The 8792-nt window shown below is 38.0% G+C and overlaps 2 protein-coding genes across 2 annotated transcripts; one reads left to right on the top strand and one right to left on the bottom strand.

The window, feature by feature from the left end:
• The first annotated feature begins 1147 nt into the window (after positions 1–1147).
• Positions 1148–4465, top strand: LOC130416191 (uncharacterized). The gene is made up of 6 exons (XM_056742247.1): positions 1148–1353; positions 1936–2222; positions 2559–2749; positions 3120–3213; positions 3730–3929; positions 4275–4465. The coding sequence occupies exons 1-6, from the start codon at positions 1258–1260 to the stop codon at positions 4463–4465; spliced, it is 1059 nt and encodes a 352-aa protein (XP_056598225.1). The 5' UTR covers positions 1148–1257.
• A 655-nt stretch (positions 4466–5120) lies between these two features.
• LOC130416200 (uncharacterized) lies at positions 5121–7107 on the bottom strand. Its single transcript, XM_056742257.1, has 4 exons — positions 6457–7107; positions 6168–6315; positions 5774–5978; positions 5121–5654 (listed from the first exon to the last, which is right to left on the bottom strand). Exons 1-4 carry the CDS (start codon positions 6606–6608, stop codon positions 5350–5352), a joined length of 810 nt encoding a protein of 269 aa, XP_056598235.1. The 5' UTR covers positions 6609–7107; the 3' UTR covers positions 5121–5349.
• Between the last annotated feature and the right edge of the window lie 1685 nt (positions 7108–8792).

Raw genomic sequence — 8792 nt, 5'->3', positions numbered from 1 at the left:
GCAAAACGTAGGCGGGGACTATGTCTAGTGACGTAGATATGCGGGTGTACTAGTCCACGACTCGTTTGTGTGATTCAGAGCCCACTCCCATTTTTACAAGCAAATAACTTTGTTATTTATTCACCTTCGGACTTACAACTTTCAAAAACGACAACATAACAGACTGCATGAAATGTCATTTTCATGATCTCATGCTACCTACTCTTTAAACATATGCACAACAAAAAGTTCTGTAAAATGATTCTTTGACTATTGAAAATTTGAGTTTCCCTTTGACTTCGTTGGGGAACAAAAAATAATTCTTCTATGACATCAATGTGAAGAAGTCTTTATAGCACCTTATTGCGTTAACTGATTATAAAAAGTCCCATTTTAATTTCTTGCCTATTACCAATTTCTGCTTTAACTCCATGTTACTACACAGCTGCCTTTCAAGATCCTCTAGCATCATCCTGTTCATCAGCGGTAGCAAAATGCCTTCTGGTAAAGCCATGTCTTCATAAGACCCTTTGGTTAGCTGCAGTAACTAATTTTGTGTTATTGCAGAATATTACGAGAATCTCTTTTGTATTTTAATCCATAGGAACAGTGGGATAGTCCTGTTGAACGAGAGCTGCTTGACGTCATCGGGGATTCTGGATATAAACTGGCGTTTACCCAGCAATGGCGTCTCTCTCTCTCGGTCTCTACATTCCATGCCCATTGCTCTCACGGCCGTCTCTCCCAACGCTTGTTTGGATTAGTTTTGTTTTTGTTATGCTTGGATTTCGATAATACTTTTATTTTCCTTTTGTAATTAGTAGCAGCGGGTAGCTTATTGTATTTTTAGATCACATTTGTTATTTAGTAAGAGCTGAAGCGAAGGAAGCAGTTGCCCGGAAGAATCCGTGTATCATTCGTTCTTTTCATATTCAATTGAGATATCAAAATCGGAAAATTAAAAAACGGTTTGTTTCTTCGTTATTCGTTTATAAATGTAATACCAAAAAACAAATAACGGGTCATTTTTCGTACTTTTGATTTAATGCTCAGATCAAAAATAGGAAATGAAATAAAGGGGGCACGACCGATTTTGATTTTGATATTTACTTTGTTCGATTTGCGTGAACCGGAAGTTATCTTCGTGTGTGTGCGTGGGGGTTGCAATTGGAAGTTTTTTGCCAAAAGTTAAAAGAAGCCTGAAAACCCTCATTCTTGCAGTTTGCTTGATTCACTTCTTCAGTTTAGCAAACGTTAGCCTTCAATACGAGGTCAATCATGGAGAGTTTCAGTTTCATCTTGTTCAGAGGAACTAAACGGGTGACTGTCAAAGAAGACGACATGACGACCGAAAAAATCGGCAGGATCTTCCAGGTAAGTTAACTTACTGTAGTTTCATCTAAAAATAAGTCTTATTTATTCTGTAAAATTGCACTGACATGATTGTTAGCTACCGTTACTTTATTTTATAACTGCTTAGGGTGACCATGCGTCCTCTTTAACCAGGACATGTCTGGCCAGGAATTTGAGATCGCCCAGAATGTCTGGGATTCGGCTTTTGCTTTCTACAGTCACCATGCATTATGTTTACATTATTACATTTTTTGACACTGACACGTACGTGTCAGCTTGCAGGTCATGCATTCTGATTCACATGGATCCCTACCGAGACGAAAACAGGAATTTTCTTAGCAATGCTAAAACGCACATCAACCGATCACTTGTTTAGCGTTCATGTAAACACTACATTCAGATTCACCAATCGGAATTAATTCAGTACTATTTAATCAAAAGGTGTGCAGGTAAACAAAATGAATGGCGACGATAGAAAGCATAGCCGAATCCCGAATATTTTGGGCGATCTCGAAATCCCGGCCGGACATGTCCTGGAAGAAGAGTACGTATGGTCACCCTAACTAACGTAGTACCCTTCCTTCACTGTTTACATTTGCAAAGGTACATGGCCCCAGTCTCTACATCACCGATGACAGCAACATAGCCATATTTCCTGGGCCTGATGGCCGTTTTAGCACTTTAGACCTCATTGCAAGAGGACATTACGAGGTGCACGGCGAAAGCAGCGTGGAAGACTCATCTACCGGCAGTGTGCCAGCAACACAGCCTACCCGCTTTTCTTTCCACCGCCCAACCACCGCTGCAGGTTCTGCTGCAGGTTGTGCTCCAGGTTCTGCTCCAAGGGTTTCAGCAAATCAAAGAGCTAATCTGACAAAAACATTCCAAAGGTGACCAAATAAAACTTTCTACATCACACCAATGTTAAGAGTATGTTAATACGATTACAGTTGTGTTCAAGGCAATGATATGCTTGTTATGGTAGCCATACAGATATAACATTTATTCACAAGTGTGACTTTAGCATATTTGACACTGATAATACATCTGCAGAAGAATGCGCTTTCAATGAAATGGCTTCATTGTGTTATCAAGTCACTACTATATCTGCATAATTCACCTGGATGCATTTTATAAGCTGTATAATGAATATGGCTGTATCATAGGAATAAAGCCTAAACAATATAAACTGAGTTAAATAAACGTTTTCTATTATCAATATTCAGGAACATCTTCATTGCTGAACTTGTGGATGGCAAGTTGGAGACTAGCACAACGCTGACTGTGCGTTTTTCAGAATTTGAAGCTTCTGTTATGGGCATCCTCTACAAAGTCAATGATGCCCTTGAACAAGAGGATTCACGCATCCTCACTGATGGCCAGGGGAACAAAATCATGGACTCTGAAGGAACCAGAGGTATAACTGAACACTTTGTATAGTTTATATGAAAGAAATATTAAATAATATATATAAATCCAGGATACCTTTACTGTATTACTGTATTCATGAGATGGTGGTCTAGTGGGTTAAACCACTGAACTGGTAAATCAAAAGGTTGCTGGTTTGATCCCAGCAGCCACCACCAGTGTGTCCTTGAGAAAGACACTTTATTCCATGTTGCTCCAGGGGGATTGTCCCTGTAATAAGTGCAATGTAAGTCGCTTTCAAAGCGTCTGCCAAATGTAAGTGTATGCTTCGAATTAACTTATTTGTATTAGGAGTTATTGCCCATCTCCTGAGACATGTCATGCCATTTGCATAATTAATGGACTATTTTTCTACGCAGGATCAGCATTTTGGAAGCAAAATGCAAGGAAAATATTTGCTGTGAAGGAAGAACACTTCTTGCAGTTACAAGCTAGTAAAAAGAGGAGACTGAGGTACTTAATTTGAAAAATGCACGTTACTATTGTGGCATAGTTGTTTGTTTTCATAAATTCGTAGATGAGGAGTAACTAAGATGTTTTGCCAATATAGGCCTGTTACAGATAGTCACAAATTGTTCCAGGGAAAGGCAATTGACATTTGTACCGGTCACCCTGAGACGTTTTAAATTATTCTAAATATGTATAATATTCAATGATAATTATTCAAATTAAACCCTATAGATCCTTGTGTGAGTTTCAGTTGATCTTTGCATGACAGAGAGGGTGAGGGATAAAATGTAGTTTAGAATGAGTTCAAATGTTAATTTGCAGCAAGGTCCTTTGTCTACTCGAGGAGTGGTCATTCCTAGTTGGCTGAACTAGTTCTTTCAGTTTTTCCTGTCTTACTATAGCATAAAACCATCTGGCTATTCAATACTATGTCTACAGTGCATAGTAGCTATTGACAGGGTAAAATTGTGGCATTTATTGGATATAATTTGCTAGTTGTACATTGTGCTTGTTTTTCAGTCGACGAGAAGATACAGGCCTCGATCTGGTTTTTGATAGAATTGAAGAGGTGGTCCTGGCATCCCAGGGACTGCAAGAAGTGTCCACTACAATGAAGGAGCTGATGGAGTTTGCAAATTCCAACCGCAGAACAACACTGTCCCTGACTGAAGCCCAAGCAGCTGCTGTTAGAGATGCCTTTGCCTGTATTGTCTGCAAAAGTAATTTAAAAAAAATAGTTTTCTTTAAAACCCTGTATTACCTATAATTCAGAAGTTGTTTAAAAAACATACACTTTTCCATGTCTTTACATACGAATGACAATTGTTGATATTAAGATAAATATGGAAAATCCCAGGTCAGGTGTTCTGACAACCACAGATGTGGATACAGTAAATAAACAGATGGTACCATACCATGCCATAGTACCAAAGTTTAGTCTACTTAACACACATATATATGTGCAACTAATTAACTCTTTCCATGAAGAACATAGACCGAATATAGCAATTCAATTCAATCAAATACTGTAGTTTTTTAAACTGTTTTCTGATTTAAATTGGCAGGTCAAGTGGTTGAGCCCATGGTTTCATCCTGCTGCCAAAGCCTTGTTGGCTGTAGGAGCTGCATTGAAGAGTGGCAGAAAAATTCTGCCTTTTGCCCAAAATGTCGAATTGATGATTTTAGTGCCAACATTCAAAGACTTACTGGCCTCGCTGATGCATTGACTGCATTGGGAAGTATATTCTGGGAGTAACACTGTGTACAGAATGTAATCATGTGTAATTGCATTGTTTTACTGTTCTTAGTGTTCAATTTGTTATTGGGTAACATGTCAAGTCTACAGTTTAAGAAAACTCTTTTTTTTGCTCATGTTTTAATGCTGTGAAAGCTAAGTTATAATCCCGGATTTGCACTACTTTGTTGTATGTTTTCTTAAATTGTTGCATTTGGAAACATACTCTAGGAATTATATTGTACACTAAGTAGGCTATTCATAATAGCGTAGTTTTGCCGCTTTGTGTTCTATTTCTTCTTGAACAACAGGTTGAGTTTACAGTTAAGCACTGTTTCATGTGTGTAGTTTTATTAGGTCATTTTAGTTTTTATACCAAGTTACAATCTCAAATTTGCACTATTTTATGTTGTATATTTTTCTGTATTTTAAAGTTAACAGTTTAAATTAAGCATATAAAGTAGCATTCAAATACTAGTGCAATACTTTGTCATTGTATGCAAGATTTTATTTCATCTATAAGGGTTCAATACAACAGAGTTTAAAGCAAAGTTTTATGTGTCAAATTATTCAACTGACAAGTTGGGCGCACAGTGGCAGCTACATATGATTTTTATAACAATCTGTATGCCTAGGTTTTCTTAAGAGCAGGGTTATCCAGGGTGCTCTCATAAAACATACAGTAAAAAATGCAACAATTAAGAGGGTATCAATAGAAGCTGTATGCAGACTGAATACAGTTTGATGAAGTAAAGAACAAAACACACTGAGACCGATCAATAGTCTATTCAACAGTGATTTTATATCAAAACTATAATAGCATAAATGGTGGACAAACTTTGAATCAGCACTAACAAAGTCTGATGTCCTAGCTACTCAATACCACAGCATTCCAGTTACTTTTTTCAGACATATCTTTGGGTGACATTTATTAAGTGCAACAAGGCATCTTGGAAAGGTGTATAGTCATTGTTTACCACATGATTAAAAAGAAGAGAGATGTCAGGGTAGGTATCTGCAAAGTCTTGTTCTGCATGACATCTATCCTCCTCAGATGAAAATGGGTCAGTTCCAAATACTGACTCCCAAGTCAGCGAGGATCCAAAATCTTGCTCATACATGTTTGCCACAACAGAGGCATTGGGCAACAGCTCTTCAGAGATTTTAGCTGGACAGCCACCTGCTGCGAGTTCATTGGGTATCCCACGGCCTAAAACAAGTAAACATAACTAACAAAGCAATGCCATTTATGCTGTATGTGGTTGGAGTTTGAAAAAAATAAAAGAGTTGTACTGCTTCAAAGAGTTGTAGATACTCAGTTTAGCATACCTGGGATCCTGTGTGCATTCCACGATTGCACCACTCTGCCTAGTCCAATTTGACTTAACTGACATGTCAGGTTTGAAATGCAGAATTTAGTCAAATTGTCCTCCATGTTGAGGACTTCTTGGTCCAGCATGTGTACCAGGGCGTGTTTCAGTGGGTAGTTCACGCGATTGTTCACCTCGGGCCAAATCCTTTCCACTCGAAGATTCTGTTGGAACACAAACATGATTTTAGATGGTATGAAAATGTAATAGGTTAAAGATTAGTTTGGGAAATTAATTCCCATTTTAAATGCTTTCACTCCTTATTTGTTAGAAGAATAAATGGCCAGTCTCTCTTTCTTTACTATGTTTGATTATATTAGTTGTACTGTTTGTCAGTATTACAAAAACCTCACCCTTTTTGATGTTGTTTGAAGGTATGGTGGCCTGCTAGGGTTGTATCTATGTCTTGACAGCATCTCTTGCATGTACAAGCACATATAAAACTCCTTGCCATGGTCAACCCTGACTTGGTCCCACATCCCATGGTTAACCACTGCAGATCTGGGATAAAATAATGTGTACATGTGCAAAGGGCTGCACTGAACTTAACTTATCCAATAATGAAAATTACATTCAATGAAAAGAGAATATACATTGAACAGAAACTATTATGACAATAACATTGGTTCTGAATGCATTTACCTGTAAACTTCCTCATAAATCACAAGGTTGTTTTTCACTGGCATGGTGGCATTGGCAACAATTTTGCTGCTGTAGCCATCAACTGCCACGACATGCGTCACTCCAAACATCACAAGCTTCTCGTTTTGGTCCAGGTGAATTTTATGGCCCATATATTCAGCATTATACGGGATGGGATTTAGATTACGAGCACCCTGAAGATATTTTGTATATTTTGATTAATGCAGCTCTTTGTCACATGAGGCCAAAATATTCACTAAACATTTTTACAACAAATAAATTATTATACGCATGGGTGGTTATAATATTCTAGTTGTTTTAAGTTCAACTCAATATATTCAATATATTTAAGCTTTTCTAAAGATGATCTACACCAATCAGCCCTATTAACATTATGACCACTGACAGTTAAAGTGAATAACACGGATTATCTTGTTACCATGGCACCTGTCAGTGACCGGGATATATTAGGCAGCAAGTAAACATGTCCTCATAGCTGATGTGTTTGAAGCCGGAAAAATGGGTGTTTAATGTTTCTCGGTGTTTGAGAGTTATACCTAACCTATATTTAAAAAAAACGTAATTTCGTGTTAAAATGCACTGTGGCCACTCGTTAAAATGCATTGTAGTTCGTTCCTTGGCTAAAAGAACTATGACTGAGCCTGGTTCTCCCAAGGTTTTTTCTCCATTCGGTCACTGATTGAGTTTTTTTTCGTCTTTCTTTGCCTTTGTGGCCTTTAACTTTTGGCTTGCATAGTTGGGGACATATTATTTTATATTTATAAATATTATTACAACATTATTTTCCTGTTATCTGTAAAGCTGCGTTGAAACAATCTGTATTGTAAAAAGCGGTTACTTGATATTGTAATGTGCGTTCTTGAGATTGTAATGGGGTAGGCTATAATATCACAGATTTTGTAATGCGTTATATAACTGCGTTACAGCAAAAAGCAATAAATTAGGCCAACTGTAATTGCGTTACGAAAATCTGCGCATAGTTTCTTCTGCTTTTTAAATGATCTGGCGATCTGTTTCCAGTAGCCCTGGGGATTAGATCCATATTTGGTCCATGTAGAGGGCTTGGCAGTGTAGTTGAATCCATCCCCGTTTCCAGGTTTCTTCCCGTTTCTTCGACGCAGAAGTATAAATGCTTTACTCCCAGTGCCAACACTGGCAGGTGGTCATTATGTCATGGTTAATCAGTGTTATTAAAGGGGTGGCATAATGCCCTTTTCACAAGATGTAAAATAAGTCTCTGATGTCCCCAGAGTGTGTATGTGAAGTTTTAGCTCAAAATACCCCACATATATGTTTATATAGCATGTTAAAGTTGTCACTTTTTGAGGGTGACCAAAAATGCACCGTTTTTGTGTCTGGCCCCTTAAATGCAAAGGAGCTGCTGCTCCCAGCATAGGGGGCGGAGCTACAACAGCTTGTGTCCTTGTGTCCTTTTTTTATTTAAATTTATGAAGCTAATGTGGAGACGGGCCTGTCTGTTAAGAAAAATACAGCTATTAGCTACAACTAGGGCTGGGCGATATATCGCATGACATGCGCATCTCGTCAGTAAAGCCGGGTCCTTGATTAGTAGTAAATCGCCATCACCTGCTTTCAAATGGAGCGGCATTTACTACACAGAGCCGTAGTTCACTGACAAGCTGAGCCATGTCGCATTAATTATCACGGGCGATAATTAATGCGATATATCGCCCAGCCCTAACATTTGAAAGACGGGCAGGATATAAAATGTGAAAACCTAAATAAAAATCTTACTTCATATATTGATCCAACCACAGCCCTCTCCAGTTCTGTGTCCGATACATGTCTTTTTCGCTTAAGGTTGTGCTGAACACAGAATCTTCTCACACTCATTTCAGAACATCGCTGGATACCCGTCTTCTGCAGCGTAGCGGAAATCTCCTTATGTGTCTTGAAATTTTCAAATAAGTATTTAATTAAATCAGCATATGATTCCAGTGCGGCCATGGTGTCGATACGAAATTACAAAAAAATACTGAGTCAATCACTGCAAGATTGAGGTTTTTCAGGCTTCTTTTAACTTTTTGCAATTACGGCAAACTTCCAAGTGCAACACACACACGCACACACACGAAGATAACTTCCGGTTCACGCAAATCGAACAAATTAAATATCAAAATCAAAATCGGTCGTTCCCCCTTTATTTCATTTCCTATTTTTGATCTGAGCATTAAATCAAAAGTACGAAAAATGACCCGTTATTTGTTTTTTGGTATTACATTTATAAACGAATAACGAAGAAACAAACCGTTTTTTAATTTTCCGATTTTGATATCTCAATTGAATATGAAAAG

The sequence above is a fragment of the Triplophysa dalaica genome, unplaced genomic scaffold, assembly GCF_015846415.1.
Source record: "Triplophysa dalaica isolate WHDGS20190420 unplaced genomic scaffold, ASM1584641v1 Contig1, whole genome shotgun sequence".
In the NCBI taxonomy this organism is placed as follows: domain Eukaryota; kingdom Metazoa; phylum Chordata; class Actinopteri; order Cypriniformes; family Nemacheilidae; genus Triplophysa; species Triplophysa dalaica.
This window is presented reverse-complemented; position numbering and strand designations above follow the sequence as displayed.

What these genes read in the sequence shown, in the direction of transcription:
- LOC130416191 (XM_056742247.1), top strand. Translation starts at nt 1,258, where the DNA reads ATGGAGAGTTTCAGTTTCATCTTGTTCAGAGGAACTAAACGGGTGACT. An exon ending in CTGACAAAAACATTCCAAAG is followed by an intron (nt 2,223 to 2,558) that starts GTGACCAAATAA and finishes ATCAATATTCAG; the next exon opens with GAACATCTTCATTGCTGAAC. An exon ending in AGTAAAAAGAGGAGACTGAG is followed by an intron (nt 3,214 to 3,729) that starts GTACTTAATTTG and finishes CTTGTTTTTCAG; the next exon opens with TCGACGAGAAGATACAGGCC.
- LOC130416200 (XM_056742257.1), bottom strand. Translation starts at nt 6,608, where the DNA reads ATGGGCCATAAAATTCACCTGGACCAAAACGAGAAGCTTGTGATGTTT. An exon ending in ATTTATGAGGAAGTTTACAG is followed by an intron (nt 6,316 to 6,456) that starts GTAAATGCATTC and finishes ATTTTATCCCAG; the next exon opens with ATCTGCAGTGGTTAACCATG. An exon ending in GAATGCACACAGGATCCCAG is followed by an intron (nt 5,655 to 5,773) that starts GTATGCTAAACT and finishes TACTTGTTTTAG; the next exon opens with GCCGTGGGATACCCAATGAA.